Source organism: Apodemus sylvaticus, chromosome 2, assembly GCF_947179515.1.
Source record: "Apodemus sylvaticus chromosome 2, mApoSyl1.1, whole genome shotgun sequence".
Lineage (NCBI taxonomy): Eukaryota > Metazoa > Chordata > Mammalia > Rodentia > Muridae > Apodemus > Apodemus sylvaticus.
In genome coordinates, this window is record NC_067473.1 from 185165498 (window position 1) to 185188467 (window position 22970).

At 45.9% G+C, this 22970-nt stretch overlaps 1 protein-coding gene across 2 annotated transcripts in view; it reads left to right on the plus strand.

Moving 5' to 3' along the window:
* Mrps35 (mitochondrial ribosomal protein S35) overlaps nucleotides 1–22970 on the plus strand; it is a 31092-nt gene that overhangs the window by 4187 nt on the left and 3935 nt on the right. For both annotated transcript variants that reach the window (XM_052175306.1, XM_052175308.1), the window contains 6 exons: nucleotides 922–959; nucleotides 2884–3051; nucleotides 5163–5223; nucleotides 11051–11190; nucleotides 15253–15362; nucleotides 16018–16087. In XM_052175306.1, the coding sequence (XP_052031266.1) occupies nucleotides 922–959; nucleotides 2884–3051; nucleotides 5163–5223; nucleotides 11051–11190; nucleotides 15253–15362; nucleotides 16018–16087 (587 nt within the window). The remainder of the gene's footprint in view (nucleotides 1–921; nucleotides 960–2883; nucleotides 3052–5162; nucleotides 5224–11050; nucleotides 11191–15252; nucleotides 15363–16017; nucleotides 16088–22970) is intronic.

Below are 22970 nucleotides of genomic sequence, written 5' to 3' on the forward strand. Positions count from 1 at the left end.
ATGGGCATTGTGGGATGAATAGAAATATGTCAGGTGAAGAAACAGACAGGGACAGGAAAGGAGAAGACCAGGATCATGGGAAATGTGTTCCAGGCAGAGAACAAAGTTTAGCCTTGGAGATAGGGCTGGGGACATGGCCTGGTACTGAAGGCTCCTTGCAGCTGTGGAGCTCTTAAAGGTAAGGCTGGAGACAGTGGACCAAAACATGAGGAATCTTGCACATTATACTGCAGTCACCTTTTATCTTGTCCTTTGATTTTCTTGACTAAAGGTGGCCTCTAAAAAAGACAGTGATACTTGTATTTGCCATAGTGAATAAGGCTAAATAAGTGATAAGGAATAGTCTAGGATAGCTTATGGAGAAGTTCTTAGTAAGTGTTGCTATTTCTACAGCAACCATGTTGTTTAACTATGGTTAAAGTACTTTTGGTATGTGAAGACTCCACCCACTTCTACGGTCCTGTGACTTAAACGTTTTGTTCATGAGTTTTGTTACTGATAATTTTTGTCACTGGACATTTCAAATTGACTGTCTTTAAAGATTCAGAATACTTTCACTTGCTATTATGTCAGAACATGAACTTACTGTACTATGACGCTTAGAATTAGTGAGAATATTTTCTTAACTGGGTATGGATGTTGTATGCCTGTAATTGCACTTGGCAGACTGAGGCAGAAGGATTGCAGCAAGTTAAGGACCTGGGCTACAGTGTAAGACTCATAGAAGGAAGGATGTATTTCTTTAGATGATGAGTTCACTATATCGTAAGGGCCATGGAGTTTCTTTATCCTCATTATTCAAAACTTGGTGAAGGCAGGTTATCCTGCCTTCCATTTCATGTTACTAAGTACCTTAAGCTGTGTTAGAACTGCAAGCCAGTGATTTTGAATAATGGTTCATTGTAAGTTCTTGTCTTTTAGGTACGGCATCCAGAAGTGACAGGCCGATGAGAAGAAAGGTACACGTGAATTTATTTCACTCTGCTCTATTCTAATGACTTCTAAAGCTCTAAGGTGAGGTGGAGGGTGCCCGCTCCCAGACCTTGCTGGGAGTTAGTGTTCAAATCATCAGCTCTAGGAAGTAGACTCACTCACACACGCCAGAAAGTAGGTGCACCCACAATACAGACCGATGGTGCGTTCAGCAGTCAGCGTTACTCTCCCAGTCTTTCTCCTCTGGGCATCGTTAGGAGTTCAGGTCAGTTGATAAGCATGGAGTCCAAGGCCCAGGCCGTGGTCACCTAGGGCAGTAGTTTTCAGAGGAATATTTCCCACTTTGGGATATGTACCACTCTGATTCTGAAATCTAGATGGCATGACTAAATTTTGCCAGCCTGAACCCCACTTTTACAAAGTATTTACTTTTATTTATTAATGTGTATCTGTGTATGTGTAAATTTATGTGTACCACATGCATGTCGGGTGCCTGTGCAGACCAGAAGAGGCCATCAGACTCCCTGGAACTGGAGTTACAAGTGGTTCTGATGTGGGCGATAGGGAGAGAACGTGGGTCCTTTGCAAGAACAGCAAATGCTCTCAAGCACTGAGCCATGCTTACCTTGAAACCTTTGGTATGGGGCCATCTCCTGCTATCTCACACTGTAAAGTACACGTGTGTGTTCATTTGATTGGCTAAGATGTCAAGTCATTTATCTCTGGCCTAGGAGAGATTATGCATTTTAAAACCTGTTTAGCCTTCATTAATTTATCTCAAATGCTTACTCTTTTTTTTTTTTTAAAATTAAATTACGTGTATTTATTTATGTGTGAGAGTGTGTGCACGTGCACACACTGTGGCATGTGTGGAGGTCAGAGGACAACTTTGAGGAGTCAGTGCCCTCTACTGTGGGTCTCAGGGATTGAACTCAGGTTGTCAGGCTTGCTGGCATGCACCTCTGCTTGCTGAGCCATCTCACTGACCGTAAGTGTTTCCACTGTCCTATCATCCTTATTCCCAAGTTCCTCCTCCTACCCCAGCCCTACCACCATGGCTTCCTCCTCCTCTTGAGGTGGGGACTCTATAGCCCATGAGGGCCTCAAACTTGCTCCATAAGAAATATGACCTAGAACTTTTAAAAAACGCATTTAAAGATTTATTCCTTTTTATTTTATGTATACAAGTGTTTTGCCTGTGTGTGTATATGTATGTGCACCATGTATGTGTCTAGTATACAGGGAAGCTGTAAGAGGGTATCAGATTGCCTGGAATTGGAGTTGCAGACAGTTGTGAGCCACCATGTGGAGGCCGGGAACTGAACCTGAGTTCTCTTCAAGAGCAGCAAGTGCTCTTACTGATGAGCCACTTCTCCAGCCCCTGACCTAGAACTTCTGACCACTTCCCAGGAGCTGCATCATAGGTGCCACCATTCCTAGGTGCTGGGGTCTAATCCAGGCCTCTGTGCATGCTAAGCAACACCCTACCAACTGAGCCTTGTCCACTGCCCTGTTTCCAAGTTCTTAACATTTCCTCGTGTTTGATTTACACCATAGATGCAAGTTTAAAACTTCATAAATTAATTCTTGTGAGGGAACTGTGACATTAAAGGAGCTGTGCAAATATTTATGCTGAGTTAGTGTTTATTACTCAAACAATGGATTTGGTGGAAACCAGCCTGTTTTACTTATCACCATTTGTATGTAGTGTGTGGAGACCAGACAACAGCTCTGTGGGGTCAGTTCCTTCTTTTCACCTGGTGTGGATTCCCAGGGTCAAATTCAGATTGCCAGGTGTGCACAGCAAGGACCTTTCTCAGTTTCTCACAGTCTTTGATATCTGGTTTTGTATAGGGTAGTTCAGCTTTTATGTATCTTAATTACAAGTCTTGTCATAAAATTAAAGAACATGTTTAGACTTAAAGATTTTAAGTGTGTCATGTTTCTTAGGCACTACCTCCTAGGACAGAGAAGATGGATACTGACCAGGACTGGCCCAGTGTTTACCCCACGGCTGCACCATTTAAACCCTCAGCTGTTCCTCTGCCTGTTCGGATGGGATATCCAGTGAAGAAGGGCGTGCCCATGGCGAAGGAGGGGAATCTAGAGCTGTTAAAGGTAAGCGGTGGGCTCAGGCCCACCCCACCCCACCCTCAGGGTGCTCACCCCTGACCCACCCCGACCCTGTGTGAAGCCTCCAGGAGAGAGCAGTGCATTATGTTTTAGATCTCTGTTTCGGGTCATGATAGATTTTGTTCATGGTAAAGAAGACTTAGAGTCATAGGCATTTGATGAAGGTTGGTCAATCCTGTGGCTTCTCAGTGGCCTTTTCTATTATGTCGTTCAGCTGTAACTAAGGAGGGGAAAATAAACTGACTCAAAATCAGGAAGCGCAGGTTCCACACCGACTGATTGAGGCAGTCACACCCAGAGTGGCCTTGAACCCATGTCTCTTCTGCTCATGCTCCCCCCTCTTGGATGCCAGAATTATAAAACTTTGCTAAGAGAAACAGGGCGAGGGGTGTCCTACAGAGCGGGGTGAGTGTGATTTGCCAGGGAGAGCATTTCCAGAGACAAGAAAGCAAACACTGACAGAAGCAGGTCTTCAGATGAGGAGACCTTAGTATAAAGACCGCTGCTGTTCCTGAGGTGGTGGCACTGAGCATGCTCACAGCCTCTGCACCATCTGCTATTGGTTTTCCTTTCGTGACCCCAAGCCTTATACTTTTATGTTTCAAAGTAAGAGAATAACAGCAAAAAGGCTACCCATCTCATAATGCCAGGGTTTTGTTCTTTTTTTCCACTGGATTTTAAGTAAATATTTTCTGATCAATATTCAAGATTCATGGCATAGCTTTTAGAGTAGCTTTCTGCTTTTTAATTTTTCTTTCCAAATGAGTTTAAGATAGATTGCTTTTTGCATGCTTAACACTATTATATAAAGTATGCTGGTGGGGCAGAAGAGGTGGATCAGCAGTTAGGAGCCCTGGCTGCTCTTCCCGACGACCTGAGTGTGATTCCCAGCACCACACGACAGCTCGTGGTCATCTGTAGCTCCAGTCCCAAGGGATCGAACGCCTACTCTGACTTATTCCTCCAGCACTAGGCATGCAGGGTACAAATACATACATGCAGGCAAAACATTTGTATACATAACAAAGAGAATATATATATATATATATATATATATGTTTAAAACAGAGCACTTAAATCATTTTTAAAACTATGCTGGCAGCAGTTTCTTATTTGAAGGAATCAAATCTTTGACCTTTCCTACCCTTTGTTTGATTTTGTGCTTCACTGAGTCAGTGCATTCTTTACTTTATTAAACTGGCTGAGAGCTGGGCTTGCTGAGCCATCCCTGCAGTACCAGCCCGAGGAGGCTGAGGCCAGAGGATCAGGTGTTCATAACAAGTTCCAGGCTAGCCTGGACTATAGGAAACTGTTTCTCAAAAATAAATTAATTAATTAATAGATAGAATCAACGAAACAATTTAATCAAGGTTTACTAGCTTCATTCATTCAGTTTATAAAGTGTTTATTATGTGCAAACTAAAAATAATATACCAGGTTTCTTGAAGAATTGTGTGATTGACATTGCTGCCCTTAATGCTCTCAGAATTATTTTATTATTATTATTATTTTTTTTGATCTTGGAGACTGTATTGCTGTGTAGCCCCAGATGACCTTGTCGGTGTGATCTTCCTGCCTCAGTGTCTCTGAATGCTGGAATTGCAAGTGTGACCTAGCTTATACTGCACGCCTTCAGTCTTACCCTGCACGCCTTCAGTCTTACCCTGCAGTGCATGTGGATGCTATAGACACATGGCATAGAGAATGTTATGAAAGGGGTTGTTCTCTAACATGGTTGCTGTCTTAGAAGGCAACATGCTTGCTGTCGGACTCCAGCATTTCAGTAATGGATCTACTTCTGGACTTGATTCCTGTGCTTAGAGCCAGTGCTGTGGAAGAACTGTCACATTTTATTTAGATGGCTCATGGGGCCTGTGGTTAGTTTATGAGACTGTGATCCTTTTCATGTGTTTATGGCATAGCTGGCATGGTGATGGGTGCCTGCAGTCCCAGCCACTCAGGAGGCTGGAGCAGGAAGGCCACTTGAGCTTTTGAGTTTAAAATTATCCAGGAAACATAGTGAGACTCTAGGTGGTGGGGATTAGGAGGAGGGAAATTTGGCTGTAATTTATCCTTTTAAAACATCTCTGTTTTAGATCCCAAATTTTCTGCATTTGACTCCTGTGGCAATTAAAAGGCACTGTGGAGCTCTGAAAGGTACGTTTTCTTCTGGGGACATGCAGTAGAGTCTCAGGCCTAAGGAGATGCATCATTATATTTTGAGTCACTGTCTCTTTTTCCGTTCATTTTGGTTTGTTGACAGGGTCTTGTTCTTGTTTGCTAGGTAGCCCAGGCTGGCCTGGATATTGCTATGCAGCCACAAGCTAGGCCGAAATCCATAGTACTCCTAACTCAGTCTGTTAAGTGCTAGGACTCCAGGAGAGCACCACTTTCCTGCCTCTCTCTATTAAACAAAGCTTTGTTCATTGTTCAAGATGTTAAGTGTATAAGCAATTTATGCTTGTTAATGTTACCGCGGTCTTGTGTGTGGATATTTTTACCTGCATGTATATTTGTGCACTGTATGCATGCAAGGAGGGTGTCGGATCTCCTGGAGTTGGAGTTAGAAATGGTTGTCAGCCACGGGTCCTGGGAATCAAACCTAGGACCTTCCCTCTGGAAGATCAGCCATGCTCGTAACTGCAAAGCCACTATCTCTCAGCCCGTGTGCAAATAATTTTTTTCCTGAATACTATAAGGTCATGAAAAATAAATAGGTTGAAACGGAGGCTTGGTTATGCACACTGTGATCCTTGCCCTCAGGATGAGCCAGGATGGTGGGCAGCTTAAAGCTAGCCTGGACGATCAAAAAAAAACAAAACAAAACAAAATAACAAGCAAAACAAAAAGAAACAAAAAAACAAATAAAGCCATATATATATTTTAAAATCACAATATGGTAGACTCTGTTACCCTAGTTTCATTTTATATTTAGACAATAAACAATGTCATGTTTAATGAATATTTAATGGATGTGCAGTAGCAGAAGCACGTGGCCACTCCTATAAGAATGTGAGGCCCAGAGTGGCATAAGCTTGGTGCCTCACATTTTTATAGTGTGTACTGCCCTTTCTACTGGAGTGGGCCAGCATGTTTATAGAGGTTGCCAAATGACTCTAAGAAGCCACTGTGAATCTTTACTGTTCTGCAGGTTAGTACATTCAACTATCCCAAAACTGAAATGCTGCATTGCTGCATTCTTGATCATCCTATATATTGTTCATCCTGTAAAATGACTGAGTTCAAATGTGAAAGTCTGTAATTTTAAAAACACATAATTTGCTTATCTTTGAAAATTTTATACATGAATGCAATATTTTTTTTGCCATATTCACTCTAATCCCACCCTGATACATCTTCCAGTCCCAAATTTGTGACATATTTATTTATTTGTTTTGATATCCTGCTGAGTTAATTTGTTCTGCCTATATCTTCATGGGTGTGGGGATTGCGCAGTGCAGCATGGGTAAGGACACCTGATTCCCCAAGGAGACAGCAGCTCCTCAGCTAGGGGAGAGGACTCAGCCCCTCCCACTCCACATGGCTATCATGGTCTCATGCGGGCAGCCACAGCTACTGAGAACTGGTAAGCACGGCAGTGCTTTCCTGTCCAGAGGACAGTTTCAGGCTGGTCTTCCCTGACCTTGGCTTTACAGCCTTCCCAGCCCATCTTCTACAATGGTGGCTGAGCCTTGGGGTGGATGGACTGGTACTGTACTTGTCCCATTTGTTGCTGAGTATCCCATAGACGCTTTAGCCAGTTGTGAGTTTTGCATTAACCGTTGTTCCCTGCACAATGCTGCTTTGATGTGGTCCTAGAGCTGCCCTGATTTATGGGTATAGAGATAGGGATTTAGAGGGCAGTTTCATATTGTGTCCTTTAGCTAAATATTAGCAGTTCACCCCTGGGGCCTGTGAGGTCGCCACTCATGGGTTCTTGATCAGGTTTATAGTGTGGGCATGCGTTTCCTCCTATGGAACAGGCCTGAAGTCCATTCAGAAAGTAGTTACCTACATAATACCTGTGTCCCTGTTGTACAAGGGCATCTTGCTACATCATTTGTTACTGTAACTTGTGGTTTGTAGTACAGTGAGACTGTTGATGACTTTTACCCGAGCAGCCTGTATAGCAACTTCTGGAACTGTGCTAACTACCCACTGGGGAGAAAACCTCCTGGTCAGTGCTCATGTGGCTTCTTCATGTCCTGTGTCACAGTCTTCAGCAATAGTGTCTGACTTTCAAGTTCTGATGGATAGCCAAGAGTAGTAGCAGTAGCTGTCCTGTTTCAGTGGTCTCCAGACACCCGACAACTCTGGGCAGTTGTCCCACCAACACCAGACTTGACTGATCACCAAGCCATGATTCTTGCTTGTAGATGGGGTGAGGACTTGCTGGTGGGTTAGAGAAAGCACTTGGAGAGAACACTACAGTTTTGTCAATAGATTCAGATGACTGAGGCTCAGACTTAACCATGCAGGCAGATACTGAATATCAGTGCAGCCAGTGTAGTCAGCAACAGGCTACTACACAACGAAGAGTTTTCCTGGAGTTGATTTTGGCTTTGTTTTAATTGTCTTGAGACAGGTGTTGTGTGACCCAGGTTGATCTGAAACTTGCTGTGTAGAATAAACTGGCCTCTACCGTGAGCATCCAGTCTTCCTGCCTCTGCCTCCAGACTGTTGGGATTGCAGGTTTGACCTGGTTAATTGTTTTAAAACATTGACAAAAAGTGATTTTGTCTGTGTGTGTGTGTGTGTGTGTGTCTAATCAAATAGTAGAAGTCCCCTGCCTCTCACCCCAGAACAATCTTTTGATGGTTGCTTAGTCCCTGCGCTTGCTTCCAGAGGACTGAGTATGCACAGACAGCGTGTGCTTTGTAGACCATGGATGCTCACGAGTACATAGCGGAAGGGACACAGGAGCACAGCCCACTGCCACCCGCTGACTCGGAGCAGTGTCTGTTGCGCCCTGGGCAGCAGCGTACCTGCTCCCACCTCTAGTGTGGCTTTCTCCTTCCCTTGTGGATTGGCAGTGCTTTTTCCTCACTGTGACAGAGCAACTGGAACAGCTTACGGGAGGGATTGGCTTGTGCTCATAATCTGAGACATTATAGCCTGTCATTATAGTCTGTCGCAGCAGGCAAGGCAGGCTGCGGCTCCTGGCTGACACTGCCGGGGTGTAAACTGGCTGAATGTTTCCGCAGACAGCCCTTCACCAATTTCCTCCAGCTAGACCCCACCTCACAGAGGTTTGATGCCCTCCCAAAACAGTGCCACCAGCTCGCACAGTGGACCCGTGGAAGCATGTCACTCCCAACAGTGTCAGTGATACAAAGACACATGTTTTCACATGCTTGTGTGTGTGTGAGTATAACTATGCTTATATTCTGATTTATTTTGATCTGATTTGTACCAAGTCGTATATAGATAAACATCTCTGATTCTTCCTGATTTGAATGAAGTTGCAGCTATCAGGGATTCTGTAGTTGAGTTAATTCCTTTGGACAGAATCTCTGTGTACCCTAATTACACTGTTAAAGATATTCTGTTGGTGGTCAAAGTACTTGTTCTGACTTTTTAGGAAAAAAATGAAATCTAGGACATTTCTAAAACTGACAACTGTTCTGAATTGGAGCTGTAATGGTCAGATTGAATTCCTTTTTGGTCTTGTAAAATCCAATTAGCAAATGCATTCCTATACACCATGGTAAATTTCATTTTTTCACCTCTTCAACTTGATTTTTTTAATTGTATTTAATGTATTCCCTCCGTGTGTGTGTGTGAGTGTGTGTGTGTGTGAGTGTGTGTGTGTGAGTGTGTGTGTGTGAGTGTGTGTGTGTGTGTGTTCACACACGTGTGCGTGCATGCATGTGTTAGAGCATGGTGTGCATATGGAGGGAGTCAGTTCTCTCCTTTCAGGTGTGTGTCCCTGGGGTCGAGCCCTAGCCCAACCTTGGCAGCAAGGCTCTTTACTCCCTGAGCCATTTTGCGGACCCCATTTTTCCTTTTTAAACATTTTTTTAAATGTGCTTTTACTTTAGCAACTGATAGTATTGATAAGGGAATTCTCTAATTCCCAATTCAAGATGACGGCTTTTGAATAGCACATCCAGGAGGGCAGCACTGTTTCCTACAGAGCATAGATGAGCATTCGCCTGAATTCTTTATTATGCTTCTGCCAATCCTTGCTTGGGATTTTATCTTCCAGAAGACTCGAGGGTTTTCATCCTTTCTTCTCTTTGTTCAAAGTAGGTCATTTCAGATTTTATATCTAACTTGCAAATGGAAAATGTGAAATGCAGGAAAGTTCAGTAATTTACCAAAGCTTCAATAATCAGTGGAGAAGTTACATAAAAACCACGGCTCTTCAGCGTCTGCCCACCGCTGCACCTATTGGATGAGGAGACACTAACGGGCTCTATCATGAGCTTTCCAGTGGCTGTGCTTCTTAGACACATAATTTAGGCAATTTAACGTAAAAACAGCAATTATCATCTGGTCAGTGAAATGACTTATTTGCAGTTTCAAAGGAAAAAAAAAGATATCCTGTACAAAAGCCAAAGCCCTTGTACTTCTGCAGACTGGACTCTGATGAGTGCTTAGCACTGCGCCCCTGTCCGCCCCTGCTGAGTAGCTGCTTGAGCCCATGAGGATGACTGCTGTCCCTGCCCTGCCCTGCCCTGCCCTGCCCTGCCCTGCCCTGCCCTGCCCTGCCCTGCCCTGCTGTCTTCTCTTTCTCAGGCTACAATGTTCTCCATTTCAGTGATACCTCCCTTCTCTCAAGACAGGTTTTCGGGGTTGGTTGTTGTTTTGTTTGTGACAGGGTCTTGTAAGGCAGCTCAGGCTGGCACTTATAGCCTAGGGTAGCCTTGAACTCTTGGCCTCTGCTGCCGCCACACAAGTCAAGGATGTCAGAGCACCTTTATAACTCAGTGACATTGTATTGATCCTGATCAAGCCTAAAGGAAGGTAAACAAAGCACTACCCATGGGGAAGTTGTTAACTTGGAGAAATGTCACAGGTGAAAGACTGCTCAGTGTCCCCTAGGTTATCTGTCCACCATGACGACAGCCTTTCTTCAGTGTGCTTTATAGGAGAAAGCCTGGGATTCTGAGGTCCAACGTTATAACCTGAGGAACAATAGCTTGCACTTGTTCTTAGAGTGAGGCTCTTTAGGAGATGAGAAGAGACCACCATGAGAGAGACCTTCATCCTCGGCTCAAATCCCTTTCCCTCCTGACCTTGTGGGGTAAGGCAGTGTGAAGTCACGTACTAATAACTGAGAAGCTGGCATCTACCCGGCAACGGATGGGAACTGAGTTTGTGCCTCTGCCCGGGGATGAGAGAGCCCTGTCCACAAGTGCTTGGGAATTGTTGCAGTCTAGTCTCAGGCCCAGAGCTGCCTTCTTTCTGGGCGTCTTGCTTGAGGATGAGGACAGTCTGCTTTGCACTGCCCCACTGGCTCACCGGGGTTATACGAAAGATGGGGAGGTAGTGCTAGGACCCCTTACGATGATGCAGGACTGCTGACAGGACTTCAGCTCCTCCGGGGATTTGAGTCCCTTTCATCTGATCTTGTGTAGTGATGTTGATTTGGGAATGAATCAGCATGACTTCTTGTTCTTCACAAGCAGTAAACTCTGGGCACTGAGCTGTGAGCGTTTTGTTGGAAAGGGGGAATTAAAACAGCAGCTATTTACAGAGCCAGACATGTCCATCAAGGCAGGGTACTTAATTTCAGTGCTGGGGACTGGGCCATGGCTGGTAAGCTTCCCCGGCTGTACCCCAGCCCCCACCATCTCTGCTCCCCACCAAGCATAACCTTCTCGGGTCACTCCTTTAATCAAACTTTATGACTAGGATGGGCAGAGTGGAACAGGGGTGAGGACACAGCATGGGTGCTAATGCAGAAGGGAGCCTTGACGACTGCCCGTCTGCTCGCCACGTTACAGTGGGAGTCACTTACCGAGCTTCGTGTTCTCAGATTTCTGCACTGAGTGGCCAGTCGCACTCGACAGTGATGAGAAATGTGAGGAGCACTTTCCAGTTGAGATTGAAACAACCGATTATGTGTCGTCGGGACCATCTATTCGGAACCCCAGAGCACGAGCAGTAACGTTAAGGGTAAGAGCTTAGGTACAGTTTAAGTACATTTGTATTGATTCTAAAACAGGTTCGTGTTTTACTGCTTGTGCAGCCTCCTGTATTAAAGGGAATATCATCATATTCTATGTGCTTGTAATTAGTTGTTGTATTTAATAGGAATAAGCATCTCTAATGATTATTAAACACTCGTTAGTTTTGTGGGGTTGGTTCTCTCCTTCAACCTTTACATGAGTTCTAGGGATTAAATTAAAACAGTGTGGTGAAGGTGACCGTGCAGAAGTGTGGCTGTGGCTTTTCTTACTGCGGAGACCAAGTCCCTAACAGAAGCAGCTTAGGGGGGATGGGGGCAGGAGCGTGGGGGCAGCTGGCTCACTCTCTGCATCTGCAGGCAGAGAGCTTGGCCTGGGGATGGAGCCAGGCTATAACCTTAGAGGCCCTCCTCCCTGCACCCCAACCTCTCTAGCCAGACCCCACTTTCCAAAGGTTCTGTAATGCTTCAAAACAGCTCCACCACCTGGGGACAAAGTGTTCAAACACATGAGCTTGTGGAGACATGGAAATCCAAACCACAGAGGTACTATTCAGAGGGATCTCATTTACTTTTGTATGTGTGTGGCGTGTGCATATGTATGTCTACTTGTTCTCTGTGTATGTGGTGGTATGTTTTCTGTCTGCTTGTATGCATATATATGGTATATGGTGTATGTGTATGTAGCGTGTGTGTATGTATGCATGCTTGTGTGTTTCTGGACTCCTGTTTGTTTGAGTGCATGTCTATGTCCGTATGTGTGGAGACCCTATGATTTCGTTGGGAATTACCCTGGATTACTCTCTCCCTTATATTAAGGCAGGGCCTTTCATTTGAACCCAGAGCTCGGCAGTCTAACCATCTAGCTAGCCAGCTTGCTCCAGCTTGAGCTGCAGTTACAGGAAGTCCTCTGACGTCTGTGTGGGTGCTGGGGAGCTGAACACAGCCCCCTCCTTGGCCCCCTCCCAGATTATTATTCCAGTGAGTGAAGTAGGTATTATGTTTTTTTCTCAATAGTAAAAAAGTAGTTAAGAATTAAAGGCACTTGATATTTGTCTAGAACTTTACTTTTAAAGGTGCTTTCTTCTCTTAATCTTGTGCATTTCTGCAAAAATTCTGTGACTTAAGACGTGAGTTCTGCCAGGAGGTAAAGTGACTTGAGGTTGCAGAGTGAGCGGCAAACCTGGAAGCCTCACTCAGCTTTGTGTGGTAGCAGAGCCCTGTTATGTTTTGTGTGCAAATAGGGGCACACTCACACACCTAGCTGTCCCTCGGTGTTGTGTGGTTCTTGTCAGCATTTCACTTCACCACAGTCTCCTGTGGTTACGTCGCAGCCGTGTGAACATGTGTCTTGGAAGAGAGACTGATGGCGCTTGGCCTTGAAGTCACAGTGCGTGCTGGTCCAGCTTAGGGATGAAGAGTTTGTAGCTGTTACAAACTGTAGCCATTATAGGCTGGCAGATGGCGTGAGCATGCCGCAGACACTAAGGAGATGCAGAGTGTCTGGCCAAAGTCTCTAAGATATTAATGTGAACATGACTTTTAAAACAGCTGTTGAATAATAAGACTGCTGCCACTTTTTGAACATTGGCATAAAAATCAGAATTTAAAATGTCACCGTTTAATGTTAGGATCTCATGGATGTGTAAAAAAGGAAAATCACTGTATTCTTATCATCCTAGTATAAAAGGGATTCATTTTCCTGTGTGCTGTCATTACACATAGACACATGTGTAATTGCATTTGCAATTGTAAAGTAGTACAGTTTGCTATTTTCATAAACCATTTCTCCATATTGTCACCAATCGGACTACCATAAAATGGGTTGCTTCTCTGTGACACTTGTAGCCTGCTTGTCCAAGAATACTCTGCCCAGAGACAGAAGGTTCTCATTGCCTGCAGAGTACTAGTGTGATATTGAGTTTTTTTCTGAGATAGTCTTACTGTGTAACTCCAGCTGTCCTTGAATTTGGGGTCCTCCTAAATGCTGGGGTGATAGGGATGTACTACCATGACCCATTCCTTTCTTTTTAAACTTTATATATTAACTTACCAAACACTTACTGAATCTTTTCAAGTCCTATACAGTTGCCAAGAACAAAGCAGGCATTGTTCTCACCCTCAGAGGTTTGTACTCCAGTGAGGAAATGTGTGAGCGAAGAGAGCCCTGTGCTGTGCTGTCTAGAGCGAGGGGCAGGGTTACTGAAGTAAAAGACCAGGACCAGGAACTCCTTGACTCCCATCTAGCCTTTCCCTTCATTATGAGGCCTCAGCTCTTCCTTACTCCTGATGCTCTGCAGAGACTGACTCTATGCTTGCTGTGCTGTGGTTATGGCGCCGCCTGTCCCTGAAGGCTTGTGTTTTGGGTGCGTGGTACTCTGTGTGGCATGTTTTGGGTGCGTAATACTCTGTGTGGCGTGTTTTGGGTGCGTGATACTCTGTAAGGCAGTGATGATCTGGGGCTGTGAGAGTTCTTAAGTTGTGGAGTACCCAGCTGGGAAGGGAATATGGAAGCTCTTTTGAGACCAGAATTAATTCTTTAGAGAGCAAACTGTGCCAAGGCAGGCCCAAGCCTGAGCTGCTCTGGGCTTGGCGACTGATGTGGGATGGCTCCGTCTTGTAGGGCAGTGGCATGCCCTTTCACCCTAGAACTGTAGATGAATAAATATGGTGGTTCAACTTTAGATGTTTCGTTATAGTAATCAGATAGTAAAACAGGGTGATAGTATTTTATTGAACTATATTCAAGTGTCAAGTCTACCTATGTCTAGTTAATATCTTAACCCTTGACATAATTCTCTGCAAACTAAAAAGTTCTCGTTCAGTCCAGTATTTCCCAGTGTATGTCTTGAGGATTTAATTTCATGAAAAGTAGAACTGAGAGCCACGTACATTAGAGAATCATTCATGTACCACCACTGCATCGTAAAATCCCAAAATGCTGAGAAATTCCCTGTAAGAAATCCAGTTGAGGAATGGGCTTGGTTGCACAGGCCTGTTGATCCTAGTGTCGAGGAGGCTAGGGTGAGAATCTCAAGTTGGAGGCTATTCTGGGCTGCTTAACAAGTACCATGTGCCTAGGCTCTGTCACAACAAACAGAAAGAACCTAATTAAACTTGACATATCCTAAATATACCTAGTAGAAATAAAAATAACCTTTATCTCTTTGCAGTGCAGGGGATTGTACCCAAAGTCTTGCAATGTGCTAGATAAACACTGTACCACTGAGTTACAGAATCACCCTTTAAAGAAAAGATTCTGAGCTTGGAATGTAGCTAAGTGGCAGAGAGAATATAGCTAGTGTGTGCCAGACTGCAGTTTAATCCCCAGAGTGGGTGAAAGGGAGTGGGGGGAGTGGAGGAGAGCAACGATTTTCTAGGCTTCACATCCTTTAGAAAATTGCATTCATTTGTGTGTGTGTGTGTGTGTGTGTGTGTGTGTGTGTACACGTACGTATGCCCATGCCCTTGTGTGGTGGTCAGGGGCAACTCTGTGAGATTTGTTGATTGAGTTCTGGGTTCTGGGCTTGGTGGCCAGTACTTTGAGCCACTTAAGCATTGCAGGCCTGCAAGAGAAGTTAGCAGCCTGTGGGCTACTGTCAGCTCCTGCCGGTGCCACTGAGGCACTATGGCTGGTCTTCCCTGCTATGGTGTTCAGCCCCCTAGAACTTTCACAGGCTAGGGTGCCTCGTAAGCCCCTGAACGGTTGTAGTGATGTGCTAGCCTGGTCTCAGGGTGGAGTGGATGGGAGTGCTTGGTCTGTTGCCCAGCTGTACTGACTGGAGTGGGTCTGTCCTCTCACGGGGCTTGTCAGCAGCTTGCTGTGGGTCTTCAGGGACAGTGCTGCGCTAACACGTTCAAAGCGCTCGAGCTCTTTCCACTTTACTTTCCCACTTCTCAATGGTGAGACTGGGCTTGTGCGTTTCTGACTGCTACCTCTATACAGAGAAGTTTGGGAAGCTTTGTCTGTGACTTAAATAACAGTGATACTTTTCTACATGAAGCAAATCATGAGTTTTTTTTTTTTTACATACATTTCTTGTATTTTTAAGGTTAAACTTTCCAGTTTGAATTTAGACAATCACGCAAGGAAAAAACTTATTAAACTTGTAGGAGAGCGGTACTGCAAGACCACTGATGTGCTCACGATCACAACAGACAGGTGGGTGCAGCCATGCCGGCTACTCCTCTTCAGTGTGTGTGTGTGTGTGTGTGTGTGTGTGTACACGCGCATGCAGTGTCCTGGGAGGTCAGGCAAGGACATCAGATCCCCTGGAGCTAAAGTTACAGATGGCTTTGTGAACCCCCATCTGGGTGCTGGGACCTGAACCCAGGGCCTCTGCATGAGCCACCAGCTCTTACCTGCTGAGCCTCATTTGTCTACTTTTTAAATGGACTCATTAGATAAGTGTGTGTCATTCACTTGACTGTAAGCACTGAGATGGTAAAGAGAACTTGGCTTGGACAAGTGTAGTACACAGGTTACCTTGTTAATGATGCGAACAAAGGTAGAAATAGTGGCAGTATTTAATTTCCTGAATATTCTCCCTTTCTGCCTGTCTCTCTGCCCCTCCCCCTCTTTCTTTCTCTTCAAGACAGGGTCATATTATGCTGCCCTGACTAACCTGGAACTCACTATGTAGACCAGGATGGCCTCAAACTCACAGAGCTCAAGCTACCTCTGCCTCCCAGGTGTACCACCAAGCCCAGAATATCCTAGCTAGCACAGGACAGAGAATGCTACGTGTGCTCTTTAGGACGAACGTCTTGTGAATTATCTGTGTGCTGAGACGTTGCCTTCTCTTTTCTCCTTATAGATGCCCTTTGAGACGGCAGAACCATGACTATGCAGTGTATCTTCTCACAGTCCTGTACCACGAATCTTGGGTAAGTGTGTGTGGAGTGTGGCAGGGACGTGTGTGATGGACTGGAAGTGTGTATAGAATGTGTGTGAAGGCGGTGTCTCAGGACAGGAGGGCAGTGTTATGAGAGCTGGCATTAGAGGCCTGTGCCCGCACTGTCAGATGCAGGCAGCAGTGCTAAGAAGCCATCATGATGCTCGCAGAGTGAGTGCTTTCTGATGGACTCATGCAGACAGAGGCTAGCTTCTCAGGGCGTGGCTCTGGGCTGGACCCTTCTCGAGGCCCAGGAAAGAAACATCTCCCCATGTATTGTGGCAACCCCCAGGGACTGATGGGTAAACACAAGCAGCTGTTTCCAGACTGTGGCATATTCACTGTTACTAACAGTGATCAGCTTTAATACATGAGTGGCAAGTGAAAGGAAAAAAGGCTTTATTTCAGGATTAGTAAATAGCAAAGCCACTATTTACTAGGTTCTCATTGCCACAATTCGTCTGTGTGTTTGTACCCTGGCTTTGGAAATGGCATCATGGCAGCAGTTAACCTCTTTCCTGTCAGTTGATTGATAACTGCTGTTGACTTTGAATCAGGAACATGCTTGAGTTAGCTACAGGTTCACACTATTGTCAAAAGAGTTAATAACAAGCAGTAAAATCCAGCCAGTTCAGAGTCTCTAAAGTGAATACCCCCCCAAAGGAAGACACAGCACAAATACACTGAGTGACAGTTTGCTCAGCAGAGCCTTTCTGTGGTTCTGACAGAATCCAGCAAGCCTGGTACTCTGGATTCATGAAAAAGTGTTCCATTTTTCATACTAATTACCTTGATACCAGAGTAAGTAGCCTCACCTCACTGTCTTAAACATTAAAGTCGATTCTTGGCCCTTCCTGGATGAGCCCCATCAGTGAAGATGCTGAGATGCAGATGCGCTGCGAAGCTTTGCAGGAACAGTACTGAGCTTTGCTGAATTGAATTCCTTTTTCCGTCACCAGCTTGGAATTTAAACTTGAACCTGGCATTAGCACCTGGTGTGTGACCAGCGTTTCGAGCCCTGCCCCATCCACTGCTTTATTCTCAGTAGCCTGCTCTCTGAACACTGTGCTCCCTCGTGAATGTCCCTTGGCTTTTTAGCATTTCTATGGAGTTTACTTCTGGGAAAGTGCTCATCTAGACCTTCATGTAAGGGTGTTTTTGTGTAGTAGTCAAAACAAGTTAACTGCAGCCACGTCAGTCATTCCACAAGGCACGGCTGGCCGGGAGGCCAATGCTTCCAAGAACATTCTTTGAATGCTGACAGTAATAAGAGACAAATATGTGTTAGCGTCCTCAGACATGCTAAACTCTGGGTTAGTATTTCAGCTCGTGCCGTGAATCAGCCTTCAGCCTGTGCAGCCATGCTGAACTAGTGTCTTAGTTAGGGTTTTACTGCTGTGAACAGAAACCATGACCAAGGCAACTCTTACAAGGACGACATTTAATCAGGGCTGGCTTACAGGTTCAGAGGTTCAGTCCATTATCATCAAGGCAGGAACACAGCAGCATCCAGGCAGACATGGGGCTGGAGGAGCTGAGAGTTCCACTTCTTGTTCTGAAGGCAGCTAGCAGAAAACTGGCTTCTAGGCAGCTAGGATGAGGGTCTTAAAGCCCACACCTACTCCAACAAGGCTACACCTCCTAATAGTGCCACTCCCTGGGCCAAGGACATACAAACCATCACACTTGGGTTCTGTAACTTTCTACATGGGTTTTAAGCTTCAAAAGCCGAATGTAGGCCATCTAGACAGAGTCTAGGTTTTCTAAGATTTTGAGTGGAACAGAGACAATTTTTTGTAGTATCTACCAAATAATAGGCTTTCAGTAATTGTCCATTATTTTTGTTAAAAATGCTACAGTGAGACTTTTTTCCTTAGAATTTCAAATATTTTTATTTTAAATTCCTGTGTACAACTTACATATTTAACTTGACAGCATTCTGTGCCCTGAAGTCAGGCCTAAAGCATGTGACCTGACTGCCAAAAGCACTGCCTGGCTTGGAAAGGATGGCGTCTCTACGCTGGTGTTTGTGTGAGGTGTTGGGAGCCAGCCCAGACCCTTCTGCTTGCTGAACTACAACCACAGCCCTGCGTTAGCTTAGATCACTTTATACTTAGCAAGAGATTTCATTTTAAAGGGGATCCGACTGTAAATACTTCTGATGAAAGTGAAGGGTCTGTGTTAAAATAGCAGAGGCTTGCAAGCCAGAGGGCAGCTGCTGGCTGCAGTCACTGCCAGCTCTGCACCCGTTCTGCAGGCTCAAGGCTGGAGGTTCCCTGCAGACCCATGGGTCACTTTAGCCCTACTATAACCCTTGACTTCAAGTAGGTATCCAATAAGAAGTTGATTCTGTGGCAAAAACACTAGCCAGCTGGGTGCCTTCATAGTTTCTGTTGAACATCTATCTGTTCTGGTGCCTTCTGTTTTCCTTCTGCCCAGAGCAGAGCCAGGTCTAATGCTGGACCTGCACAGAGCAGAGCCAGGTCTAATGCTGGACCTGCCCAGAGCAGAGCCAGGTCTAATGCTGGACCTGCACAGAGCAGAGCCAGGTCTGCAGGTCTAATGCTGGACCTGTCCAGAGCAGAGCCAGGTCTAATGCTGGACCTGCACAGAGCAGAGCCAGGTCTAATGCTGGACCTGCACAGAGCAGAGCCAGGTCTGCAGGTCTAATGCTGGACCTGCACAGAGCAGAGCCAGGTCTAATGCTGGACCTGCCCAGAGCAGAGCCAGGTCTAATGCTGGACCTGCACAGAGCAGAGCCAGGTCTGCAGGTCTAATGCTGGACCTGTCCAGAGCAGAGCCAGGTCTAATGCTGGACCTGCACAGAGCAGAGCCAGGTCTAATGCTGGACCTGCACAGAGCAGAGCCAGGTCTGCAGGTCTAATGCTGGACCTGTCCAGAGCAGAGCCAGGTCTAATGCTGGACCTGCACAGAGCAGAGCCAGGTCTGCAGGTCTAATGCTGGACCTGTCCAGAGCAGAGCCAGGTCTAATGCTGGACCTGCACAGAGCAGAGCCAGGTCTAATGCTGGACCTGCACAGAGCAGAGCCAGGTCTAATGCTGAACCTGCACAGAGCAGAGCCAGGTCTAATGCTGGACCTGCACAGAGCAGAGCCAGGTCTAATGCTGGACCTGCACAGAGCAGAGCCAGGTCTAATGCTGGACCTGCACAGAGCAGAGCCAGGTCTAATGCTGGACCTGCCCAGCCCAGGGCTTCCCAGTGCTCAGCTATGATTTCCTTCCCTAGGTGTTGGGCTCACCATCAACATCTTCCCCATCAGGAGATATGTGGTCTCACCATCCAGTTCCTCTCCCTCTCTCCCTTTTTCTCCCTCCCACCATCAACCCTGCTGTTCCCCATGAGCCCGTTGGACTAACAAAGACAGTAAGCCAGGAAGCTACAAGGGTGCAGTCCCATGCTTTGAAAGTGCTTCACAGCACCAGTTTTGTTTGGCTTGTTTTGTTTTCTCCTGTTTTGGCATATAGCATTTAGTCCTGGGTTCCCTGTTTTATATTGTTGCTAACCCCGAAGATCAGCAAGGAAAGGCTGATTTATTACAACTTTTATTTTTTATGCTGAGAAGTTTTGACCTGGTGGGGGTGGGGTGTCCAAGGTCATAAGAGATTATTAGCAGAGGAATACAACCCTGAACTGCAGCAGCGAGGTCATTAATTTTGTTCAGCTTTGACTTCCAGAATATTCAATAATCAGAGCTGAAAAACCCAACTTGTGCTGCTGTTCGTCTGTTCCGTAGAGTTAGGAACTGAGTAATGGAAACATCACCTATGTCCCTGACTCACTGCAGGCCAGAGCAGACAGCGAGTCCTGCGGCTTCTAAATCTGGAGAGTAACTTAGAGGCTCTGTGGCACTTCTGGTTATTGATTATCTTATAATTGTTGATAAGGGAACTAATTAGAAGACTTTCGAAAAACAGTTTATATGCCTGACTAGTGTCAGGGCTGAGAGTCTAGCCAGGGATATGGGCAGGAAGATGGAGATGCTTGTCGGGTAGGAATTTGGACATCAGTGGAAGCCGCAGCAGCGCCGCCTGCAGGAAGACCTTTTCTCCACACTTTCTCAGCTCTGCTTCTCCTTCCCTCAGTGGCTAAAAGGAACAGCTGAGAGTTAATCCATTCTCTTCTCCCTAAGTCTAGTGCATTACCAACTCTTCCCTGGTCTCATTAAATCGCTGAGCTGTCTCTCTTACATCTGCTGCTCCATCCGTGTAGGCCTGCCTTCCTCCTTCCCCTGATTCGCTGTGGCAGCCCCTGGTTGGTCTCATCATTGGCTTTCCGAAGCCTGGCTCTGTAGAGTAACAGTGCAGTGCCCTTGTCAGCCAGCGTGTGAAGCCACTGTAGTCCCGTGTGTCATGGCTTTGCACACGTCCTTCCTGCTGGCCAGCCTTCCGATGTGTGTGAGCGGTACCAGTCCTGGGTGCTTCCTGCCGTCCTCCTCCCTTCCTCAGGCGACATCGCTACATTCATAAGTACCTGTGCACACATCTGCCTCACTGTGTGCAAGGGCAGTACCTCACTCCTCTCTGTTAGCCCAGCATCTGTGCAGTATCTGCTACACAGTACTCAGTGAATTACTTTTAAAACTGGTCCAAATTGAGTTGAACTCCTGGACATATGTGGTTAAAATTTAGCCTAGGCAGTTAGGTTATCCTTTTGCTCTGAGATTGGCAGTTGAAAAAATTGGCAGGATTTTTTTTCACTTTATTAAGACTTTTTTTTTCAAATAAACTGTTTTATATCTATATGAATTACATGTTTGTTTTGTGTGTGTTTGGGAGAAGAGACACACATGTCATAGTGCCCTGTGGAAATCAAAGGACACCTGTGGGAGTCAAGTTTTTCCTTCTAAATGGGTTCCCAGGGATCAAACGTGGGTCATCAGCCTTGGCTTGGCAGCGCCTTCTCCTCCTGAGCCATCTTGTCAGCCTAGGTGTTTTTTCTTTCTTTTTAATAGCTAAACTGTTTTCCCTCGTGTAGGACAACGGTGTCCTTGTAATCATAAATAGTGGAATATTACTATGATTCATGCCCTAGTCACAGAGAGTTGTAAATACAGTGAGTGGTAGGAGGTGGCAGATCTGTGTGTGGGACGTAGTTACTGCATCAGTTCCTGCAGTGTACTGACCATCACATTAACTAGATCCATGTTCTTGTATTAAATCTGTGCTTCCTAAGGAGAAGGATGCTAGGTTATCCTTTTGTTCCGAGAGTCTTCTCACCAGGTCTCTGTGTTCCTTAGAACATGTTGTTCCACCACCAAAGCCCATTGCGGTTTGGGGCAAATTATTTAATTGCTCTGGGCTTGAGTTTCCTGGTCTGTAAAACAGATAATAGCTGTAACTCACAGGGCTGTGTGAGAGAGGTCAGCGAGTTAATAGTATCTGAACTTAACTTGGTGCCTGGTGGAGAGTCTCTCTCGGTTGCCCTTGGCTATGTCCATGCTGGGCCGCCCTCCCTGACCTGCTCTCTCCCCTGTGACTGCCAAGCTCTGCCCTGCTGGGACCTTTATGAGTCCATTCTCCACTGGGATCGTAGTCTTCTGCAGCTGGTGCCTGCTGAGCATCAGGCCTCCTGTTGGGCTGAGGCTCTAGGAGAGCACAGTGCCTGGCCCAGCGGCTGCTTCATAAAATGTACTGAGTGAACGAATAAATGAATGGCAGGGCCAGCTGGGAAGGAGAACAGGATCACATGGAATGGAAAGCTGATGTTTCTGATGTTGTGGTGAGGAAGGAGGGTGTGTGTATGTGTGTGTGTGTCTGTACATGTGTGCAGGTACCCATAGAGTATTGGATCCCCTGGGGTGATTTTGAGCTGGCTGATGTTAGTCTGGGAATTGAACTTGGGTCCTCATAAGCAGCAGCTCTCTTAACCCTGAGCCATCTCTCCAGTGTTGGTAGAATTACAGCTGATTCTCTTCCCTCCTTTCTGGTAACATTCTCTTCTGTGAGAATGTGTATGAATCATGAGCTGCTGGTGCTGTGTCAGAAGTCACGTCTGGATTACTGTCCCTTGATTCTCACGTGCACCTGTGTGTGCACACAGGCATGTGCAGCCATGAGTACACAGAGGCCAGAGGACATGGTCTGGCAGTCATTACTCTCTTTTGCTTCCTTGAAACATGGTTTTTCACTGAACAGGAAGCTTGCTGTGTGGACAGGCTGACTGGCTGTGGTGAGCTCTCGGATCCACCGCGATCCACCTCTGTCCTTCAGCACTGGGACTAAGGCTTAAACAAAAATGTTTAAAAGTCATAATTTTATAACATAATTAAATTATATAAATAAAAAAATTTCACTTCAAAATTGTTCTTTTAGAAAGGTGCTTTCTTGTGGGCAGTGTGAAGGGCGTGTGTATGTGTCTGCTTCCCGCTCAACTGCTTGCATTAGGTGGGTTGTTGCCCAGGTTTTGTCCTTTTCCTCTTTCCCTCCTCTTGCCTGTTCTTCAAGATGTTGAAAGTCACCCCGAGGTTCATGGTGGCCCCAAGCAGGCAAGACAGAGATGAGGGTGCCTGGGTAGGTAGGAACAGAGCCTGCTGTCCTGCCTGCTGTCTGGCGGCAGCCGTGTTCATTGTCTTTCTGGACTGACTTCCTTGTTTAGCTTACAGAAGCATGGCCCTGGGTGTTGCAGAACTGCAGGGCTAGTCACCTGTTCAGTGTCAGGAGAGAGAGGATACTAAAATTGTAAAGTCTCTGCTTGCATGCAGCTCCAGCACCTGAGTGCTGCTTCCGCGTGGTGTCTTCCTGCCCTTGGGGCTGCAGACAGATGCGTCCCCAGCTGTGAACCAGGACCTGCACACAACACCTGATGGTGGACTGAGTGAAAAACTGACCTAGTCAGGCTGTTGTGAACTTAGACAT